The sequence below is a fragment of the Schistocerca piceifrons genome, chromosome 2, assembly GCF_021461385.2.
Source record: "Schistocerca piceifrons isolate TAMUIC-IGC-003096 chromosome 2, iqSchPice1.1, whole genome shotgun sequence".
NCBI classification, from domain to species: domain Eukaryota; kingdom Metazoa; phylum Arthropoda; class Insecta; order Orthoptera; family Acrididae; genus Schistocerca; species Schistocerca piceifrons.
In genome coordinates, this window is record NC_060139.1 from 608,623,093 (window position 1) to 608,647,133 (window position 24,041).

The 24,041-nt window shown below is 44.7% G+C and overlaps 1 protein-coding gene across 1 annotated transcript in view; it reads right to left on the reverse strand.

Annotated features, from left to right (window-relative positions):
* LOC124775655 (luciferin 4-monooxygenase-like) overlaps nucleotides 1-23,670 on the reverse strand; it is a 102,950-nt gene extending 79,280 nt beyond the window's left edge. Inside the window, exons 1-2 of the mRNA XM_047250483.1 lie at nucleotides 23,590-23,670; nucleotides 3,512-3,722 (exon numbers count right to left, since the gene is read on the reverse strand). Of these exons, the coding sequence (XP_047106439.1) occupies nucleotides 3,512-3,722; nucleotides 23,590-23,670 (292 nt within the window). The remainder of the gene's footprint in view (nucleotides 1-3,511; nucleotides 3,723-23,589) is intronic.
* Between the last annotated feature and the right edge of the window lie 371 nt (nucleotides 23,671-24,041).

A 24,041-nucleotide genomic window follows, 5' to 3' on the forward strand; every position in this document is an offset into this window, starting at 1 on the left:
ATATTACGTAACGGTGGAACTCTTTTTATCTTATCCGTGTAGTCTAGAGGTGAACGCTGGCACGAAGATGTTCTCCTTCGTAGACTGAGATTTTGCCGTCTCATAACACGAACCACCCAACCAATGCTTGCTTTAAAATCCTTTATGTCAATGTTAGCGTGGCACCTATCTCGCAAGCTGAAACATTTCATAAGACACAGCACAACCACCATTCCGAAGTTTATTGACATAAGCAGTTACACCATTATCAACGCCGCGCGGGAATAGCCGTGCGGGCTAAGGCGCTGCAGTCGTGGACTGGGCGGCTGGTCCCGGCGGAGGTTCGAGTCCTCCCTCGGGCATGGTTGTGTGTGTTTATCCTTAGGATAATTTAGGTTAAGTAGTGTGTAAGCGTAGGGACTGATGACCTTAGCAGTTAGGTCCCATAAGATTTCACGCACTTTTGAACATTTGAACCATTATCAATTTCGGGATATTTCCCCGTTTTTGGCCAACGGGAAAATTTGTAGCTTGCCTTTCCAGCCATGAGTTAATCTTTATCTCCCGACATACCTTATTGAATTAAAATGTCTTCCTTCATTTGTATCAGCATAACTCATTTAATTTAAATTTTGCAGTGTAGTTTGATATTTCGACACTATGATGAATTACAACAAATTGACCAAGAACTGTGTCTGTAAGTTCACTTTTCAGATTTATGGTATGTTGTGACAATGGAAATGTTTTTATTCCACGTATCACTGCGTCTACTGTTGTCCATTGTCAAGTCATTTGAAGGCCGCTCCAGTAAGAACGAACCAGGAAACGGAATTATGGGCGATATAATGATTTTTAACGATGAAAACTCGTAGGGAAGAAGGAAGCTTTTTTTTTTACATCCTCAGAAATTTCTTCCTCAAATTAAGGCCGGTATTTGATATTAGTAGACTTCTCTTCGCCAGAAATGCCTTTTTTGCCATAGCGAGTCTGCTTTTGATGTCCTCCTTGCTCCGTCCGTCATTGGTTATTTTACTGCCCAGGTAGCAGAATTCCTTAACTTCATTGACTTCGTGACCATCAATCCAGATGTTAAGTTTCTCGCTGTTCTCATTTCTACTACTTCTCTTTACCTTCGTCTTTCTCCGATTTACTCTCAAACCATACTGTTCATTCCGTTCAGCAGATCATTTAATTCTTCTTCACTTTCACTCAGGATAGCAATGTCATCAGCGAATCGTATCATTGATATCCTATCACCTTGTATTTTTATTCCTCTGCTGAACCTTTCTTTTATTTCCATCATTGCTTCCTCGATGTACAGATTGAAGAGTAGGGGCGAAAGGCTACAGCCTTGTCTTACACCCTTCTTAATACGAGCACTTCGTTCTTGATCGTCCACTCTTATTATTCCCTCTTGGTTGTTGTACATATTGTATATGACCCGTCTCTCCCTATAGCTTACCCCTACTTTTTTCAGAATCTCGAACACCTTGCACCATTTTATATTGTCGAACGCTTTTTCCAGGTCGACAAATCCTATGAAAGTGTCTTGATTTTTCTTTAGCCTTGCTTCCATTATTAGCCGTAACGTCAGAATTGCCTCTCTCGTCCCTTTACTTTTCCTAAAGCCAAACTGATCGTCACCTAGCGCATTCTCAATTTTCTTTTCCATTCTTCTGTATATTATTCTTGTAAGCAGCTTCGATGCATGGGCTGTTAAGCTGATTGTGCGATAATTCTCGCACTTGTCAGCTGTTTCCGTCTTCGGAATTGTGTGGATGATGCTTTTCCGAAAGTCAGATAGTATATCGCCAGACTCATATATTCTACACACCAATGTGAATAGTCGTTTTGTTGCCGCTTCCCCCAATGATTTTAGAAATTCTGATGGAATGTTATCTATCCCTTCTGCCTTGTTTGACCGTAAGTCCTCCAAAGCTCTTTTAAATTCCGATTCTAATACTGGATCCCCTATCTCTTCTAAATCGACTCCTGTTTGTTCTTCTATCACATCAGACAAATCTTCACCCTCACAGAGGCTTTCAATGTATTCTTTCCACTTATCTGCTCTCTCCTCTGCATTTAATAGTGGAATTCCCGTTGCACTCTTAATGTTACCACTGTTGCTTTTAATGTCACCAAAGGTTGTTTTGACTTTCCTGCATGTTTTCCTTCCCAACTTCTGTGATGGCCCTTTTTAGAGATGTCCATTCCTCTTCAACTGTACTGCCTACTGCGCTATTCCTTATTGCTGTATCTATAGCGTTACAGAACTTCAAACGTATCTCGTCATTCCCTATCCCACTTCTTTGCCTTTTCCAAGTATACCTCCTCCTCTTGTGATTCTTGAACAGGGTATTCGCTATTACTAGCTGAAACTTGTTACAGAACTCAATTAGTCTTTCTCCTCTTTCATTCCTTGTCCCAAGCCCATATTCTCCTGTAACCTTTTCTTCTACTCCTTCCCCTACAACTGCATTTCAGTCACCCATGACTATTAGATTTTCGTCCCCCTTTACGTACTGCATTACCCTTTCAATATCCTCATACACTTTCTGTTCATCTTCAGCTTGCGACGTCGGCATGTATACCTGAACTATCGTTGTCGGTGTTGGTCTGCTGTCGATTCTGATTAGAACAACCCGGTCACTGAACTGTTCACAGTAACACACCCTCTGCCCTACCTTCCTATTCATAACGAATCCTACATCTGTTGTACCATTTTCTGCTGCTGTTGATATTACCCGATACGCATCTGACCAGAAATCCTTGTCTTCCTTCCACTTCACTTCACTGACCCCTACTATATCTAGATTGAGCCTTTGCATTTCCCTACCACGTTCAAGCTTCTGACATTCCATGCCCCGACTCGTAGAACGTTATCCTTTCGTTGATTATTCAATCTTTTTCTCATGGTAACCTCCCCCTTGGCAGTCCCCTCCCGGAGATCCGAATGGGGGATTATTCCGGAATCTTTTACCAATGGAGAGATCATCATGACACTTCTTCAATTACAGGCCACATGTCCTGCGGATACACGTTACGTGTCTTTAATGCAGTGGTTTCAGTTACCTTCTGCATCCTCATGTCGTTGATCATTGCTGATTCTTCCGCCTTTAGGGGCAATTTCCCACCCCTAGGACAAGAGAGCGCCCTGAACCTTTATCCGCTCCTCCGCCCTCTTCGACAAGGCCGTTGGCAGAATCAGGCTGACTTCTTATGCCGGAAGTCTTCGGCCGCCAATGCTGATTATTTATCAAAATTTAGGCAGTGGGGGGGATCGAACCCACGACCGACGACGCTTTGATGATGAATCAAAGACGCTACCCCTAGACCACGGGTAGCTTATGCTATAAAATACGGTATGCTGCTCTAGTAAGACACGCTTATCAATCGTTACGAATAAATCGAATATCATATGAGAGTGCCACCTGTCGTCCAGCCGCTTAACCGGCTGAGGCGCCAGAGTACAAGTCTGGCCGTACTTTCCACTTAGGCGATGCTGTTGTCAGTACGAAGAGCGAAGACGTACCCCTGTCGAGGTCTGGGTTGAAGGGCGCCGGCACGGCGTTCCTGAGGAGGGTGCCTATGAGGAGCGGCGCGAACTGCGGCACGACGCGGCAGCCGAGCGCCACCACGTCCCCGGGGCCCACGCCGCGCATGCGCAGCTCCTCGGCCACACAGGCCGCGCGCCTCGACAACTCCCTGTACGACAGCCGCAGATCCTGCTCTCCGGGGTACACCTGCACACAAGCAAGTACAGGCAAACTCAAGTTCAAGAGCACACATCTTAAAAAAGTCGACTGCAACTCTCATTTTAGTCTCCTTTTTTTTACCTAGTAATTGAACATTTCTCCAATTCACGTGATTAACAAGGACATTTGAATGTATGTACTTATAATGGTTCAATTGGCTATGAGCACTATGGGACTTAACTGCTGATGTCATCAGTCCCCTAGAACTTAGAACTAATGAAACCTAACTAACCTAAGGACATCACACACATCCATGCCCGAGGTAGGATTCGAACTTGCGACGGTAGCAGCAGTGCGGTTCCGGACTGAAGCGCCTAGAACCGCTCGTTAACATTTATGGCAGGAAAAATAGGATTCTATTTATGCATTCCGAGACGACTGGAAGTTGTTTAAAATGCCCACGTGTTTCCTACTATGTATTCGTCATGGTAACGTGTTTTTAGTATTTCCTTATTTTTGTCTCCTCCTGTACATTATCACATCAGTGTTTAAACATTGTCCGCAGCTCGTGGTCGTGCGGTAGCGTTCTCGCTTACCGCGCCCGGGTTCCCGGGTTTGATTCCCGATGGGGTCAGGGATTTTGTATGCCTCGTGATGACTGGGTGTTGTGTGCTGTCCTTAGGTTGGTTAGGTTTAAGTAGTTCTAAGTTCTAGGGGACTGATGACCATAGATGTTAAGTCCCATAGTGCTCAGAGCCATTTTTTTTTTTGTTTAAACATTTTCTCGAACGCAACCATTTTAAATTCGTTATAATACTTGTTCCTAAATACATGACCATATTGTACCTTGGGACATTTTTCACTTTTGAAAAACAAAATTACTTTTCAAGAGTAATTTTAGAAGGAAAACTGCAGCGTACAAAAAGTGAAGGCTATCATTTATAAATGAAACAAGAAAATATATTTAACTTCTATTACAGGTTTGGCTAGAAGCGGAATACTGAAAAGTTCAAATGGTTCAAATGGCTCTGAGCACTATGGCACTTAACATCTGAGGTTATCAGTCTCCTAGAACTTAGAACTACTTAAACCTAACTAACCTAAGGACATCACACAGATCCATGCCCGAGGCAGGATTCGAACCTGCGACCGTAGCGGTCGCGCGGTTCCAGACTGTACCTCCTAGAACCGCTCGGCCACTCGGACCAGCTTACTTACAATGGAATTGTACTTCTTGTTCTACTTTTGTGTGATATTAATGTAAAATGCCACTAATGTAAAACAAGATCAGATTAAATGCACAAGAACACATCTGAGTGTGGAGAGATGGCGGGAGGTATAGAAGTATGTTAAGAGAAAATCGATATATGTGTTGAAGAGTGAGACTGGTGTGAGGTGGTACTGGTTGTCTGGAGGGCCCAATAGGAACACCGTTGACAGTAAAGACTGGTTTCATTTAACTTCAATACGTGACGTGTTGTGGCTCAGCGAGACAAATACTCCTCCCTCTGTTGTTCTTGGCGGGGCTCACGCACGAACGGCGGTGTCCACCCTGGATGCTGAGGCGGCGCCCTCCTGTGCTGAACGTAGGCCGGCGACCTTTGGGTGCCACAGCCGTTCACGTCAGTGGCGCGTTACTTCCCTTGGCCGTGTGGAGCCCTGGTGATCCTTCACTCTACACTCGTCTCCACGACAGCACGTGGAGGTGCCTGTGCGCGGGGATCAACTGACTGCCCTCTGGCAGGAATCGGACGGCGGCTTCTGCAGAGGTGCGAGTCTCAGCATCAGTGGTAGCAGCCACAGACGGCAGGTCTTCGGAGCTGGGGCACCAAGTCCCGTGAAGGACTTAGTGCTGGTGGCAGCTGCAGCCTGGTCTCGAACCCTAGCCTGCTGCTGGCAGTGTCCAGTCGTCTTGTTGTCCAGAGTAACTTCGGCGTCGTAGTGGTGCTGCTGGTCTCCAGTGGCGAGAAGTGCCTCTACCTCAAGATTCATTTACATGTCTCTGGCTCACATTTGTTTCTCTAAAACCCAGTACCTAGTCACGTCATCCATAACAAGAGACTTCCGCTGGTGTGATGATATCAACCTACTTTTTACATGGCTAACACTGCGCGGTGCAGTTCACTTCTGTGCTCGGATATCCTCGTCTCGCAACCTAACATGCCTGATATGTCTCACACTAGACGAGTGTAACCCCTGCAAATGCTAATGCAACGAACTACGGTGATTGTTTCACTACTTCTTACTTTTTCTCATTGGCTACATAGCAACGCTGCACTGCCTCCTGCACGGAGAAGACTCGGCCCCTCACTGTAACCAGGTTTCCTGCTAATGTTACTCTCCCCTTCTAGAACAGATTCAGCCCTGTCGACGTGATCATCCACTTTACGAACTCGTCTCCTCTTTGTTTTCCTCTGTTCATCTTGCTTCTGAAAAATTTATGTGCCCCCTACCATTTATGCTACAATAGCTGCAACTATCATCAACATTTTGTGCATTCCCCCGTAGTATCTAAAAGAACAAAATTATCCGCAGTTCCACTCCACACGACGCAAAAATCACCGGTGTATGTACCTCACTCTGCGTCTGGCGCAAGCTCTCTGCCATTAACGTAACCACCCAATGGGGCAAATAGTACTGCACTTACATAATCCATGTTGCTGTCCCAGCAGTTAGTTACTCCAGTAATGCCCACACCGAGACTCCACGATTCCACTGAATGTTGGGGTTGGTACTTCTACATTAGTTTCCTTAACTTCAGCAATGTCATTACTCTGTGCATCATATACATTCTGAGGAACGTGTATTATGACATCATCTGCATTTAATTATTTCACTAAAATCGTCTAAACAACTAGAACAATGTGTTCTATTCTTCACATAATCGCTGGCGGGTGTGGCGAGCGGTTCTAGGCGCTTCAGTCTGAAACCGCGCGACCGCTACGGTCGCAGGTTCGAATCCTGCCTCGAGCATGGATGTGTGTCACGTCCTAGGGGACTGATGACCTCAGCTGTTAAGTCCCATAGTGCTCAGAGCCATTTTCTTCACAGAATCGACATGTTCAACTACATCAACGGTAGTGGGACGTTTTACAGGAACATGTAACAGCCACAAGCCTGCTCCTCTTCCTTTCAGCTTCCTCTTTCCCCATTCTTTCCATCCTCTCCATAATCAACACACACCGAGGCCCGTTTTCCATTATTCATTTCTCGTGCTCTCTGCTCGCCGGCCGGGGTGACCCTGCTGTTATAGACGCTACAGTCTGGAACCGCGTGACCGCTACGGTCGCAGGTATACTAGCTCCGTCCCCGCCGCAGCTGCAGTGGTCCGCAACCCCACGACGACTACCGCAGTCCACTTCACCCCTCTGCCGCCCCACACCGAACCGAGTTATTGTGCGGTTCGGCCCCCGGTGGACCCCAAAGGGAACGTCTCACACCAGACGAGTGTAACCCCTATTTTTGCGTGGTAGAGTAATGGTGGTGTAGGCGTACCTGGAGAACTTGTTTGCGCAGCAATCGCCGACATAGTGTAGCTGAGGCGAAATAAGGGGAACCAGCCTGCATTTGCCGAGCAGATGGAAAACCATCCACGGACTGGCCGGCTCACCAGACCTCGACACAAATCCGCCGGGCGGCTTCGTGCCCAGGATCGGCGCTCCTTCCCGCCCGGAAAGCCGTGCGTCAGACCGCACGGCCAACCTCGCGGGCATATACTAGCCTAGTACTGCTGACTGTTAATCCGAGTCCGCCAATGAATGTTTCCGATTGCACGTAAGCAGCAGTAAGTCGCGCAATGCGCCTATGCGTGGATGCGACCACAGCAGCGAGTAGGATTTCACCACAGAAGCTGCGAATAACAGACGAAAGGAATGTTGCACTACGGCTGCCTCCAGCACCACGGTAGTTATCCCCGAATGTCATAACATACCTCCATGTCGCCAGTGTTTTACACATCAACCGTTCCTCGCCTATTCTGGGGAGATGTTCATTTCTTGTCGTATCGATCCATTTTTCGGCATTCATCTATAGAACTACATCTGAAACGCTTAGATTATCTTTCCTAAGCTCCATGATTCACTTCCATACAGTGATGAGGAAATGGACGTAATTTTTTGAATTTTTTCTCAAATTAAATACTGTTATTGGCACCGGGTGATTATAATTAGAGTGCAGCTACTCACGGACGTCCATTTCAGGCTGTAATTATCATATGGCAACGAAACTTGGCAGATATGTCAATGCGTTAATGCAAAACTGATTCACGCTGGAAAAAAAAATTAGTTCTAACTGTGGCGCTGTGCACCGTTTGTATGATGGTGTAAGTAGGCTGCTTAGGTTTTTATGTTGGTAACGCCACGTAGTGCTCTGTATGAAAATGGCTGACTGCGTTGTGTGCAGTCTGTGGCTGCTTGGGTTCATTGTTGGGATATTCGCTTGCGTAGTGTTGGGCAGTTGGATGTAAACAGAGCGTAGTATTGTGCAGCTGGAGGTGAGCCGCCAGCAGTGGTGGATGTGGGGAGAGAGATGCCAGAGTTTTGAGCGGACGATCTGGACTTGTGTCTGTCAGAAAAAAGGAAATTATATATATTAAGGTAAATACATTGTTAGTACTCTATCAAAATCTTTCATTTGCTAACTGTGCCTATCAGTAGTTAGTGCCTTCAGTAGTTAGAATCTTTTATTTAGCTGGCAGTATTGGCGCTCGCTGTATTGCAGTAGTTCGAGTAACGAGGATTTTTGTGAGGTAAGTGATTCATGAAACGTATAGGTTATTGTTAGTCAAATGGCTCTGAGCACTATGGGACTCAACAGCTATGGTCATCAGTCCCCTAGAACTTAGAACTACTTAAACCTAACTAACCTAAGGACATCACACAACACCCAGTCATCACGAGGCAGAGAAAATCCCTGACCCCGCCGGGAATCGAACCCGGGAACCCGGGCGCGGGAAGCGAGAACGCTACCGCACGACCACGAGCTGCGGACTTATTGTTAGTCAGGGCCATTCTTTTGTAGGGATTATTGATAGATTACGTTTCGCTAAAAATATTGTGTGTCAGTTTAGTGATGATCAGAATAAGTTAATCCGAGAGAAATGTCTGAGTACGTTCAGTTTTGCTCAGCTGTTTGAAAATCAAATAACGTAGAAGTTTACCAGCACTGTCATTCATAATTTTTCTAAGGGAACGTTGCAATGGTATGACATCGACGCTGTCATTTGAAAAGCGATAACGTGAGTGAATTGTGTGGCTGTCGAGAAAAGACGTCATGTCCTGTAAGTGAAACTGTTTTATGCAAACGGCTGTTATTACAGTTCCGTACTGAGAGAGTGTCGCCGACTGAGAGGCCTGATGATAGGCCCGTTGTATTCAAATTGTTTAAAGAAGACGATAATGAAATTCGGAAACTCCAATGGTGTAGCACCTGGAAGAGGAAGGCGACGTATCGCGGTGGAAGTTATTGCCGAGCTTGCTGTTGTAACTGATCATGCAGCACGAAGCGCGAGTAGTGCTAGTGCTCGAACAGGATCATAAGAATTATACGTCCCATGGTCCACAGTACGGAAAGTTTTGTGGTTTCTGTTACACTGATACACGTACAAGATCGAGACGGTAAAGGAACTGAAACCCCATGATCGGCAGCACCGTCTGAATTTGCCCTTCGGGTTCTGACACGGATTGAATTTTATGATATGGGTCTGGGCAGTATTTTGTGGAGTGACATTTTACACTAAAGGGTGCAGTGAAGACACAGAACTGCCGAATTTCGGTTACTGTTAACCAGCAATTTCGCTCGCACTATGTAATTATGTGGTGTGAATTCACAAGAACCTTTTTTCTCGGTTCTTGTTTGAAGATAATATATGCAGAGGGCCTGTTGGTGTACCGTGTCGTCTGTACGTTACTGAGACCTTCTTGTACAGAATGTAATTCCTGCTTTAGAAAAGCGCAATTGCGTGGAAACCACCGCTTTCACGTAAAATGCGGCAACACCTCGTATCGCTCCCCTGTGAAAGATCAACTGAGTGCAGCCTTCCACGAACATGTTATCTCCAGCGGTTTGCCTGCAAGGTCACCGGATCTGAATCACGTTACTTTTGGCTTTGGGGATATCTAAATGAAAGCGTTTACCAAGGAAACCTGCAGGATGGTCAGTATACAGGAAAGCGTTGCTCGGATTGCACCGGACTTGCTGCGAGCAGCTGTTCAAATGGTTCAAATGGCTCTGAGCACTATGGGACTCAACTGCTGTGGTCATCAGTCCCCTAGAACTTAGAACTAATTAAACCTAACTAACCTAAGGACATCACACACATCCACGCCCGAGGCAGGATTCGAACCTGCGACCGTAGCAGCAGTGCGGCTCCGGACTGGAGCGCCTAGAACCGAGCAGCTGTTGATCACTACGTATTACGGATTCAGCATCTCGTGGACGTCTCCGGTGCTCATATTGAACAAATTGTGTAAGCTGCGGTTAATAATAAAATGAAAATTATGCCTTTCTCACTTGTCTGACCTTTTCTCACCACGCCACGTTCCTAATCCATTACATACGGAAACATTTCTTGCATTCACAGCACCAGATTTGCACCTTCTGGTCAAAACTGGAAATATTTTCTTTCTGCATAAATGGGTTCCACATTAACGCATTAGAATATCCACCAAGTTTCACTGGGATATGGTAATTACAACACACACTGAAGCTTTGTGAGGAGCTGCACTTTAATTGCAACCACCTGGTACTAACAGACATATTTCTTATGTCCTCCATGTTTCATCAAAAATTTTGGATAAATTAGAAATTCATACGTACATCTGTACTCCAAAAGGCACCCGGCGGTGTATGAAGGAAGCTACTTTTTGAGGAGGGCACTTACTGTACATCTATCATTCCCTGCCCTCTTCCTTGTTCAGTTACCGAAGGCTGCTCAGGAAGAAAGGTTGTCGCTGTCTCTATATAAACTATGATTTCTCTTAGGCGAGATATATGTTAGAAAAATTTCGGAACATAGGCACTTGTAATTTCGAGAATAACCTATCCGCTATGCAGAGCCTTACTTCTAAGGTCCCTTACTGCCGATGGTTGACCTTTCCTGTGACTCTCTCATGAGGACTAAACAAATCCATGACGAATGATGCAGCTCTTCTTAGAATCTTTTCTGTTTCGTTATCCAACATGGTAAAGGCCCAGACCGATGAATAATACGCAACGATCGCTACGGTCGCAGGTTCGAATCCTGCCTCGGGCATGGATGCGTGTGATGTCCTTAGGTTAGTTAGGTTTAAGTAGTTATAAGTTCTAGGGGACTTATGACCGCAGCAGTTGAGTCCCATAGTGCTCAGAGCCATTTGAACCATTTGAATAATACGCAGGAACTGCTCGAATAACTATGCAGTAAAACAATATCTGACCCTTCGTCTATTTGCGCACATCACATTACATAAAACTGATGTATCACAGCAACTAGAAGCCGGCAGCCACTATTTTTCATGCAGGGGAAGTTTGGAGCAACTAGGATGCACAAAAAGTCAGACGTGTACCTCAACTCTTTACCTGTGAGGACCAATGGTATTCTAACGTCAATGGAGACGTAAAGTTTCGTTCACCCACCCAGCATGATTTTCTCCATACCAGGACATTCTTTCTTGGCGTTCCTTTGATTGTGCTTGCTAACACATTTCACCCAGGGTAACGTGCAGCGAGAGCCGTTCTGCAAAGTAAAAAGGGCTCCCTCTATTCGTTCAGAACCTAGCCTCGATCTAAATGACACGTCGAGAACGTCTACACGGCCGTGAATGGAATACACCCTGCTGGACGCAGAGCATGCAAACAACTTTTCTTGAGTCTCCGATACACCATTTTTCCGGGAACAACCTCTTTAGTGGCATCCGCCATTTCTGCAGACAATTGTCTTGTATACCGTATTATATTTCCTGTGCAGGTGGGTCCGCATATCGATCCAGTTGCAGAGTGATTTCTCTTAGTCGATCGTGTTTTGTCTTAGGTCTAGAACATCATTTCATGTAAGACAAAAGTTTCATAAAAAACATTGATGCTACATCTTGTGGTATGTTAAATCGCGGTTCAGACAGTGCTTCCATCGTCCGCGGATTCTGCCTCGCGAAACAGGGTATAAATAGCATCGTTGCGTCGTGAACCGCCGAGAGACTACATTCTGTCCGTACCAGTTGGGGGACATGGTTCATTGTGTGTCCAGTGATTTTTATTCGTTGTCTTTGCCTCACATACTTATTCGAAGCAGGAAGTAATTCTTTCCTATGCAGTTAGCTCAATATTCACACGTCCAACTTCCTCTTTTCAGTAGCACGCTGAACTTTTGGTCGCTGATGTTCATCTACACAATATTAGTCACTGCATAAAGCGTGGCAGGTAACACGTTTCTGTGTCCACGTACTTGGGTCTCTTTCCGTTCTGTTTCTGGATGCAGAGTCGAAAGAGTGGATGCTTGAATTCTTTTAAGGGAACGGTCTAATAGGAACAACAAATTTAACTTAATTTCTTTTATTTTTACAAGTATCTTATTTAGATATTGGGGTGTTACCCGTGGTCTAGGAGTAGCGTCTTCGGTCCCGGGTTCGATGCCCGCCACTGCCTAAATTTTGATAAATAATCAGCATTGGCGGCCGAAGACTTCCGTCATAAGAAGTCAGCCTCATTCTGCCAACGGCCTTGTCAAAGAGGGCGGAGGAGCGGATAGAGGTTCAGGGCACGCTCTTGTCCTAGGGGTGGGAAATTGCCCCTAAAGGCGGAAGAATCAGCAATGATCAATGACATGAGGATGCAGAAGGCAATGGAAACCACTGCATTAAAGACACGTAACGTGTATCCGCAGGACATGTGGCCTGTAATTGAAGAAGTGTCATGATGATCTCTCCATTGGCAAAAGATTCCGGAATAGTCCCCCATTCGGATCTCCGGGAGGGGACTGCCAAGGGGGAGGTTTCCATTAGAAAAAGATTGAATAATCAACGAAAGGATAACGTTCTACGAGTCAGGGCGTGGAATGTCAGAAGCTCGAACGTGGTAGGGAAACTAGAAAATCTGAAAAGGGAAATGCAAAGGCTCAATCTAGATACAGTAGGGGTCAGTGAAGTGAAGTGGAAGGAAGACAAGGATTTCTGGTCAGATGAGTATCGGGTAATATCAACAGCAGCAGAAAATGGTACAACAGGTCTAGGATTCGTTATGAATAGGAAGGTAGGGCAGAGGGTGTGTTACTGTGAACAGTTCAGTGACCGGGTTGTTCTAATCAGAATCGACAGCAGACCAACACCGACAACGATAGTTCAGGTATATATGCCGACGTCGCAAGCTGAAGATGAACGGATAGAGAAAGTGTATGCGGATATTGAGAGGGTAATGCAGTACGTAAAGAGGGACGAAAATCTAATAGTCATGGGCGACTGGAATGCAGTTGTAGGGGAAGGAGTAGAAAAAAAGGTTACAGGAGAATATGGGCTTGGGACAAGGAATGAAAGAGGAGAAAGACTAATTGAGTTCTGTAACAAGTTTCAGCTAGTAATAGCGAATACCCTGTTCAAGAATCACAAGAGGAGGAGGTATACTTGGAAAAGGCCGGGAGATACGGGAAGATTTCAATTAGATTACATCATGGTCAGACCGAGATTCCGAAATCAGATACTGGATTGTAAGGCGTACCCAGGAACAGATATAGACTCAGATCACAATATAGTAGTGATGAAGAGTAGGCTGAAGTTCAAGACATTAGTCAGGAAGAATCAATACGCAAAGAAGTGGGATGCGGAAGTACTAAGGAATGATGAGATACGTTTGAAGTTCTCTAGCGCTATAGATACAGCAATAAGGAATAGCGCAGTAGGCAGTACAGTTGAAGAGGAATGGACATCTCTAAAAAGGTCCATCACAGAAGTTGGGAAGGAAAACATAGGTACAAAGAAGGTAGCTGCCAAGAAACCACGGGTAACAGAAGAAATATTTCAGTTGATTGATGAAAGGAGGAAGTACAAACATGTTCCGGGAAAATCAGGAATACAGAAATACAAGTCGCTGAGGAATGAAATAAATAGGAAGTGCAGGGAAGCTAAGACGAAATGGCTGCAGGAAAAATGTGAAGACATCGAAAAAGATATGATTGTCGGAAGGACAGACTCAGCATACAGGAAAGTCAAAACAACCTTTGGTGACATTAAAAGCAACGGTGGTAACATTTAGAGTGCAACGGGAATTCCACTTAACATCAGGATTGACGGTCGCGAAGTCAATGAAGTTAAGGAATTCTGCTACCTAGGCAGTAAAATAACCAATGACGGACGGAGCAAGGAGGACATCAAAAGCAGACTCGCTATGGCAAAAAAGGCATTTCTGGCCAAGAGAAGTCTATTAATATCAAATACCGGCCTTAATTTGAGGAAGAAATTTCTGAGGATATACGTCTGGAGTGCAGCATTGTATGGTAGTGAAACATGGACTGTGGGAAAACCGGAACAGAAGAGAATTGAAGCATTTGAGATGTGGTGCTATAGACGAATGTTGAAAATTAGGTGGACTGATAAGGTAAGGAATGAGGAGGTTCTACACAGAATCGGAGAGGAAAGGAATATGTGGAAAACACTGATAAGGAGAAGGGACAGGTTGAAAGGATATCTGCTAAGACATGAGGGAATGACTTCCATGGTACTAGAGGGAGCTGTAGTGGGCAAAAACTGTAGAGGAAGACAGAGATTGGAATACGTCAAGCAAATAATTAAGGACGTAGTTTGCAAGTGCTACTCTGAGATGAAGAGGTTAGCACAGGCGAGGAATTCGTGGCGGGTCGCATCAAACCAGTCAGTAGACTGATGACCCAAAAAAAAAAAAAAAAAAAACTAGATATTGTTGGAATCTTTCTTCGAAGGTCTCTTTCATAATCCATCTCCTATCCGTTAAGCTAGGTTAGAGATTAACGTTTCTCTGACGTAGTGATGATTAGCTATGGAGCATAGCTCATTTGGAAAAGTGTAGGTGAGGAGGCTACCACTGCCTGATTAATGCACCATCCCATCAAGTATTTGGGTAAACCAAGGAAAACTTAAATCAGGACACCTGAAACAGCTTCTGTCGAATTCGAGCTAAGAATTTTAAACACCACTCCACCTCCCTCGGTTCCCAATGCTCGCATAGATCAATGACTACAATCGTTGCAGTTTTACAGCGACAGTCACTGTATTCTTTACAGCATATGCCACAGTTAATTCCCTCATTGGTCAGTTACTGTTAATTCTTCATAACAGCATCGAAACCAAGAAAGACGGAAGCATACGTGTCATTTATATCCTCATAATGTTAATATCTGCTTGTTCGTAAGACAAAATTACAGAAAGTAAACCGCCATCCACACCAAATTTGTCAAAAATTGCCTTGAGGCTACACACAGAACTGTCATCTTCTTAGTACGCTATAGAATAATGGATCCCCAGTTGAAGGTATCATACTTGTTTTGATTTATTCTTATTCAATCTCTTGTATGTGTCTTATCAACACACCTGCTTTTTGGCCTTGGTGTAGTGATTACGTGAGCGAGGTGGCGCAGTGGTTAGCACGCTGGACTCGCATTCGGGAGGACGACGCTTCGATCCCGCGTCTGGCCATCCTGATTTAGGTTTTCCGTGATTTCCTCAAATCGCTCCAGGCAAATGCCGACTTCCTTCCCTAATCCGATGAGACCGATGCCCTCGCAGTTTGGTCTCTTCCCCCAAACAACACAAAAACAACGTGAGTAGCACACCATTGCACACGAAGATCGCGGTTATTCCGTATCTCGGCTTTAAAAACACATTATGAAAAATGTAGAACGATCCTTACACGATTTGCAGACAGATGGCTCTCACGATGTTTAAGGGGTGGTTGCGTAGTGAAGAAAGACAGACTGCCAGTGTAAAAACAAATGACAACTCCACAATCCGAAGTATGGCATAAGGTGCTGAAGCTGAAGCGAAAAGCAAAATAATGCCAGTACGAAAGCAAACTTGATTCAGTAGCAGTTTTACAGCTACATTTTTATTATTTTATTTCTTTGCGATTATTTTATGGGTCGCAGTGCTCAGTCTTGTTGTCGGCTAAGCTGTCAAGCTGAAACCTGCTGTCATCACATCCTTCTAAAATAATCGAGTAGACGATGAATAAATAAACGGCTCGTGGTGCAACAAGTTATTTCTGGGGTAAGCTGCTTATTTTAGTTTATTTATCTCATTGTGTCTGGAACACTGAAATTTTTGTTTCCCACACGCTCCCTGCTTATTACAGATGAGTCGCCGGCCGGAGTGGCCGTGCGGTTCTAGGCGCTACAGTCTGGAACAGGGCGACCGCTACGGTCGCAGGTTCGAATCCTGCCTCGGGCATGGATGAGTGTTATGTCCTAAGGTTAGTTAGGTTTAATTAGTTCTAAGTTCTAGGCGACTGATGACCTCAGAAGTTAAGTCGCGTAGTGCTAAGAGCCATTTTGAACAGATGAGTCAAAAAAATGTGCAAATGTGTGTGAAATCTTATGGGACGTGACTGCTAAGGTCATCAGTCCCTAAGCTTACACACTACTTAACCTACATTATCCTAAGGACAAACACACGCACCCATGCCCGAGGGAGCACTCGAACCTCCACCGGGACCAGCCGCACAGTCCATGACTGCAGCGCCATAGACCGCTCGACAGATGAGTCAGTATGTAGTTCTACGAGCCGTCCTCAAGTGGGACGAGTCAGCTAACGACATGGAACTTTACGATTTTTGTGATGACAGTTCCTGTTATTTCACACTGAGGAGCCATTGCCTCGTTTAAAACACAAAATAAGTTCTGCAATATTTCGGCAATGTGTTACCAAATGTTAAACTAATGAGAGGCAAGATCACTCTCTACGCTAGAAATAGAGCTTGAAAGATGCAATATTGTATTTTTCGTTTGATGTGTTTCATATTAACTTACATCCTACGAACATATACCGTCTCTAAGCTTCAGTAGATTGAGGACCTTTCAAAACTGCGTCGTTATACATACGATGTCTTGTATTTTCGTAATATATTAGACATACAGGATGCCCCACTCGAGAGAGACCCCACAAACAAACATTTGCTTAAATTACACATCAAGATTTTGCATAACTATCAGTAAATGAAAAATATGAACATTTCATAACTTGTTCACGGGGAAATAAAAGTGAGACACGAAAGATGTGGGGAATGACCGCTCTCGTCTTGTATACACTCTTGCACACGACGCGGCAGATTCTCCAATGTTTCTGCCAGTACATCAGGTGTCACTGGCTGGATTTCACTGATAATGATCTCTCGTAAATCTTTCAAGTTGTGCGGTTTGTTCCTGTAGATCTTGCCTTTTAGGCCACTCCAATCAGGTGGTATTAAATCAGGTGACCTTGGGGGCCACAGTTCTTTCGAAATCACTCTACCGTGGCAAAATGATTCGACTTTAGCCATGGTCACTCGAGACCTGTGATATGTTGTGTCATCCTGTTGGTACCAGCCGAGTGTAAGTTCTTCATCGTCCAACTGGCTCACAAATTCCCGAAATATTTCGATGTTACCTGAACTTGACACAGTAGACTCGAAAAAAATTCGTCCGATGATGCGACGATTGATAGTGCACAGAACAATCCAATCTTCTGTGAATGCAGGGGTTGCTCGGCCAGTGCATGTGAATTTTCATGACACTACAAACGTGTATTCTGAGAGTTTACATAGCCGGAGTGGTGGAACCACGCCTCATCACTGAACCACGTGTACTGCAATATTCACGGCCTCTGAGCAATAAATTTCTGAAACCAATGACAAAATGCAATGCGTTTGTCTTTGTCATTGGCGTTCACTTCCTGAACAACTGTAAACCTGTGTGGATACATGTCTGCTTTCTTCGCCGTTCTGCAACATGTGCTCCGTGATATTCCACATTCCTGAGTTAAACGTCGAACAGACTTTGCAGTAGAAGTCAACAATCGTTGTTTGACGTTAGTCACTTTTTCTTCCGATAATGGCGGCTGTCCCCCACCGTGAAGCTCCAGCACAGTTCCACTGCTGTCGAACTTGTTCATTAACTTCTGTATACGGCATTTAGACGGTATATGCTGGCCACCAAACCGTTCAGAACACATTCGCTGACATGTCTTAATGAAACCAGTAATCGAATATTGTTTCACAAGAAGCTCGAGCTATTCAACAGAGTAGCGATACATTTTCACTTAACACTAAACACTGACCTCCAGCCACAATGAAGCGCGGAAACACACTGTTGCGCCAAACGGTGTTGCAGAGCGCAGTGTTGCCGCGGCAAATGTCACAGATTACATGGTGAAATTTCAGCGAAATTGCTACACATGTCTGAGGAGCCTCTTTCGAGTGGGACAGCCTGTGTTATTTAGTTATTTTCGTATTATAGCTCGTGTATTATGTAAGTACGCCATCTTAAGGAAACTGCATATTGAAGACTAGTCGTTCTTCGTAGAATTTATTATAATTAAATCCCAGTTCATAATACAACCACGATTAAAGCCTTCGGAATATCATTACACAAAATACACAGTCTTCTGTTGTCGGAATTCAGCGTAGCACTGCTGGTAGAGCCCCCGAATTACCAAACAATGTGTGTGCCTTTGCATTTTGCTGTATACTAATTTCTTTTTTAATCATTACGTTATCTAAAAAGTTTCTGGGACTTTCTGCCATATTCTGTGTTATGTAAATATAAGTGCGTTCTCTCTTAGGAGTGAGTTTGCCCGGTTTCGTCAGGTTCTATGAGCTGTTGTCCATACCGCCTACATGGAACCTTCCTTTTTGTGTTATAACATGTTCAAGGACAGTGAAGTTTTTATTTACGTGTACTACAAATTTGGAAATTTGTGGTAAGGAGTACGGGATCAAACTGCTGAGGTCATCGGTCCCTAGTCTTACGCACTACTTAATCTAACTGAAACTAAGATTATGCTAAGGACGACACACACTACCATGCCCGAGGGAGGACTCGAACTTCCGACGGGATGAGCCGCGCGAACCACGACAAGACGCCTGGGACTGCACGGCTACCCCACGCGGCTGTGTACTACAGACACGAAACATGGCTGGCACGTGGAAAGGGTACGAAGTACGCGTTGTAATAGAACTAACGTAAGTATTTTTCGCGAGTCCATTATTGTAAGCAAACTGTACGGTTTGCGAACGAGATACAGCCGCTACAGTTTCAAATGGTCCCACGTGACGCGGGAGCTGTCTCTCGTGAGGTCGCATTTCCCATCCGCTTCTACGTCAACGTTAGATGCTTCGTCCCCTGCAAGTTGGATAGCGGACGAGACAGAGAATTCAACAAAGAGCTGGGTGATTCGTCACGGCTGTGACAGGCCAGAGAACGAGGGTCTGAGGAATGCTCAAATGTCTCTGGTGGGAGACACTGGAGGAGGGACGTTGTGCACAATGTAAAAGCTCACTTTTAAAATTTCATAATGAATCAAGAAATGTAAAACTCTTTTCTGCATGCGGCTCACGGATAGTTACGGCAAAATTAACTACGTTCTAGGTTACATGATGATTCTGTGCATCATCCGATATTGCATTCGAAGAGGGTAGAATGGTCACAGTAACCCATGTGCGTCCTACCACACTCCATGCGGTGACTTACGCATCACAGTTGGAGGAGCAAATGAGACAACTTACTGCGTTTCATGAGTTTGTTGACCTCTGTCTCTGGTCATCGAGCTCCTCCTTATCACCAGCTGTAAGGACGGCTAGAAGATACTTTTATATCATCATACTTTTACTGACATTTCGCGTCGGCTATGACGCTGATTATTGTAGCGCGAGAGCCGTGAATCCCCTAAGCCACGTCTCTGCAGTATCCTTTCTTCCAGGGGTGCTAGTGCAGCGAGGTATGCAGCAGAAATTCTGTGAAGTTTGGAAGGTAGGAGACGAGCTACTGCCGAAAGTTGAGCCGTAAGGGCGGGTAGTGAGGCAAGCTTCGGTATCTCAGTCGGTCAGAGCGCTGACTGCCCTTTGTAACAAAAAATAAATAAAAAATAAAAAATAGCTAAGTGAATTATTCAACTATCAACTTGAGGGTGTACTGTGTGACGTCCTACCTACACCAAAGAATGAGAACAATAACGAGAAAAATACCGTAGAGAACAGAAGAAAAAATGTATGTCTGTAGAAAACTTGCTAGCAAAAGACGAAATTCGCAGGTTCGTGTCACGGTCTGGCATACAGTTTTAATCTGCCAGGAAGTTTCTCATCTGGATTGTTATGCACAAGCAACAATATGATGTAATAAGATCTTCGAAGAGTGATGTCTCGCTACGTGCCAAGCAAACGTACATTTTAATCTCAAAATGTACACTCTTATCAGTATAGAGAGTATGAAAACAACAAGAAGTAAAGTCGAGAGGCAGAGTGTTATCAGTACCGTGTATACGTAATCAGGCTGTCGTCTACGGAGAAAGACATGAAGAACTCATATCAAATCGTGCTATGTCGGATCAATGACTTGGTTTTGAGTCCTTGATTTGACACACTATAATTTATGGTAATGTTAGTGAATTTTTACTTGCAGAACTGATATAAACAGACCTGAAGTTTCCAGAATGAGATTTTCACTCTGCAGCGGAGTGTGCACTGATATGAAACTTCCTGGCCGATTAAAACTGTGTGCCCGACCGAGACTCGCACTCGAGACCTTTGCCTTTCGCGGGCAAGTGCTCTACCGACTGAGCTACCCAAGCACGACTCACGACCCGTCCTCACAGCTTCAATTCTGCCAGTACCTCGTCCCCTACCTTCAAAAAAGTTCGCAGAAGAGCTTGTGTGAATTTTGGAAGGTAGGGGACGAGGTACTGGCAGAATTGAAGCTGTGAGGACGGGTCGTGAGTCGTGCTTGGGTAGCTCAGTCGGTAGAGCACTTGCCCGTGAAAGTCAGAGGTCTCGAGTTCGAGTCTCGGTCCGACACACAGTTTTAATCTGCCAGGAAATTTCAGACCTGAAGTTTATTTGTCGAAACGAACCATCGTCAAATGAAGTCTAGAACGACCTATACTGTATTTAGAAAGTGACCGTGCATATCTTCCACAAATTTTCTTGAAAAGTTTATCTTATATTCAACCAGTCATCATTCACTGCCTCGACTGACACCAACAAGTGAGAACATAATCAAGGAACCTTTAATCGATCAATGGTTCGACAGTCACCATCCAGAAGGTTTGCTCGAAGACTACAGTCATTACTTATGTCTCCAGTGCGAAGAGACCGGAGGTATTTTGTTGACTTGAAAGACCCAAAGGACCAAAGGCGACACAAAAAGGGTCTTTCATAGGACAGTTTGTCGCCTTTCACTCTTTCAAAGTAAATAGAACAGGTCATCATCTGCTATATACTACTACAAATTTTCTTATGCTGACCGTCTGGTAACTTCATTCCGTTGAAAGAAGCCTGACAAAAGCGTTGAATCTCTTTTATTGTACATCGTGCTCAAAAATACTTTTACAATATTTGGAGATAGGTTTCTTACACGAAAACAAGAACAAACGTTCGTGTAAACATATGCTCGAAAATCCTTCGTTTTTGAGTTATTAATAAAAGGAGCTCATGAACACATAAACTCTTAATAAATGGTCGAAATGTTCTTCTCTTGCTTCCAAACACGCATTCACTCATCGAATCACGGATTGTCGCAGCCTTTCAATACTCCCTTACAGTTTCCAGAGGTTTCACAGGCATCCATGACGAAGATTTTCCTCAGTCTGGAACAGCGCGACCCCTACGGTCATAGGTTCGAATCCTGCCTCGGGCATGGATGTGTGTGATGTCCTTAGGTTGGTTAGGTTAAAGTAGTTCAAAGTTCTAGGGGACTGATGACCTCAGATGTTAAGTCCCATAGTGTTCAGAGCCACTCAACCGTTTGAAGATTTTCTGCATCCGCGTGGCGTACCGATAGATCAATTGTTAAAGGCGCCCCCACACATAATAATCTAAACGACCGTGGTTGGCGAAACGTGAGGGTCACGGAACTGATCCTTCTTACCTATCCATCTGTCATGGTAGATACCATTCGATGAATTTCGAAAACTGAGACCGAAATGTGCTGGAACTCCATCATGTATAAATCACATTTTTCTTCTACTGAGTTATGGAGGGAATTCTGCGTAAAATACCTGGAGATTGAAGCTCTAAGACGTGATGTGAGAACGTATGCCCCTAAGAGGCAGTCACCTACAATTCCAGCCCACACATCAATCTTAAACTGATGCTAATGTCTGGCCTGTACTGTAGCATGAGGACTGCGATCGTTCCATATGTGTTTGTTGTTCGTTATTCTGTGTCTCCCAAATTTGCCTCGTCTGTAAACAAAGCTGAAGAGGCAAACAAGGGTTTGTCAGGGTTTGTGCAACAAACTATAGGTAGAAGTTCTCTCGTGGTGGGTGATTGGCAGGCGTAGGGCCCTGCACACGTTGAAGGTGATACGGGTCTGTGATTTGTTCGTGAAGTATCCTCCATGTTAAACTTGAAGATGTACCACGTGCCACGGCCACTTGTCTTGCACTGATACCTGGCTCTTCTTCGCCAGCTCGTAGAACGTGCTCTTCTTTGTCGTACGAGCAACACGTGATCTCCATAGTTTGTGGAGCTACATATTCCGTGTCGGCAACGCGACGAAACACGGCACCAAAGGCTGGATGACTCGGCTATCTTTGGTCTGGAGACGCCGTCTGATACAGCCGTCCAGCGTAGGGTCCATTGTGTTGCCAGGCAGGCTTGTTTACATTTGCCATTCATCTGTCTTCAACGTGCTTATTGTATACATGTACTACAGGTCGTGAGTTAACTGAGAGTGCTCCCTTCAAACGCGGTATTTATTCATGTCTGCCAGGTCACGGCATGAATATCTACCATGTTTGAACTGAGCATTCTCAGTTAACTCACTAAAGTACGTATATACAATGGGCACGTTGGAGACAGATGAATGGCAAATGTATATCAGTCCGTATGGCAACGTAACACCTTCTAGTATATAATGACTAGCATAGATAAGTGAAGTTGCTTGTTTGTACCGCGAAAGCCTTTGGACGTCAGATTTCAACAACAACTCGAAAACGAAAGTTTACTGGCATATGTTTATATGACTTTTTTTTCTTGTTTTGGTGAGAGAAACCTGTCCCCAGAGTTTGTAAAAGTATTTTTGAAACACCCTGTAAAAGAAGAACAAACTAAATCCTTACTATCAGACAACACAAATTTGTGATCTCCATTTGAGAAACCAGGAAACTGAAAGAACGTCACTAGTTAAACGGAATGCTACCAACCAGGAGCGTTATTACTCAAAGGAGTGTCTGGCAGTAACTTTGGTCCGTACGCGGAATTTTAAACAACATTGTATGAATAAGAAACTGGCTAATATCAGCATCATCAGGAGGCTAAAGAACACTCATTATTGTGCTTAACCACTTACACTCAGGACATTTACGCTTGCCCTGTGTAATTTGGAAGGGCAGTGCACAGTCTCTGTGCAGCACACATCTATAACTGGATATCTCGCTAACGAGACTACCAGACTGATACAGGGTGCCTAAAACCGCACTTTGCCGACGCGTCCCACCCTCTGAGATACAGGCGAGAGCTTATTGTACAGTAAGAATGGGTGAAGATGCGAACGCATGAGTGTCATCAACTAGTACATGGACACCAGATACCCGGAGTGACACACATCAAGCAATAGTCGGCTGAGGACTTCCTCTGTTTCTTCTACCTGCAGGCAGCCACAGTTCACATAATAATTGGGAAAGACAAGTGAAGAGACACCAGGAATGTATCCACCATGATGGCTATACCCAGCACTAGACGTGAACAATTATGTCGTTAAACAATGAGAATCGCTCCAGCAATCACTTACCTGTGCGGTCTTGTCCCCAAGTTTCAACATGTTGCTGAAAACGTATTTTCCCAGAGAGACATCTGGCAGCGGCAGGTCCATCCTAGGGCCACGCAGGATTTTGTCCTGTGATTCCATCACGTCTATCGGTGCGATGTTGGTACTGAGCAACACGACACCCACTTACAGTGTGGGTGAATTTACGGCTTACAAAGCCGTTCCAGAACAGCTGCCTCTCTGTCGGCAAGAAATCACTTGGAAATATTTGCGAGCCCTGCTCCGAGTATAAGAGAGCTTAAGAGGAAAGTCATGAGCGATCACGAATAAAACGACGACTACTGAAAAGCTGTGGCGTAACATGAGTAAGACGCTAATTTATGTGGTCCCTTCCCAGCTACACCTTACGTCATTTACTCGCTTTCAAGCACAAGAAGATAAGTACTCGAACCTTGGAGCGTAATGGTTTACTCACT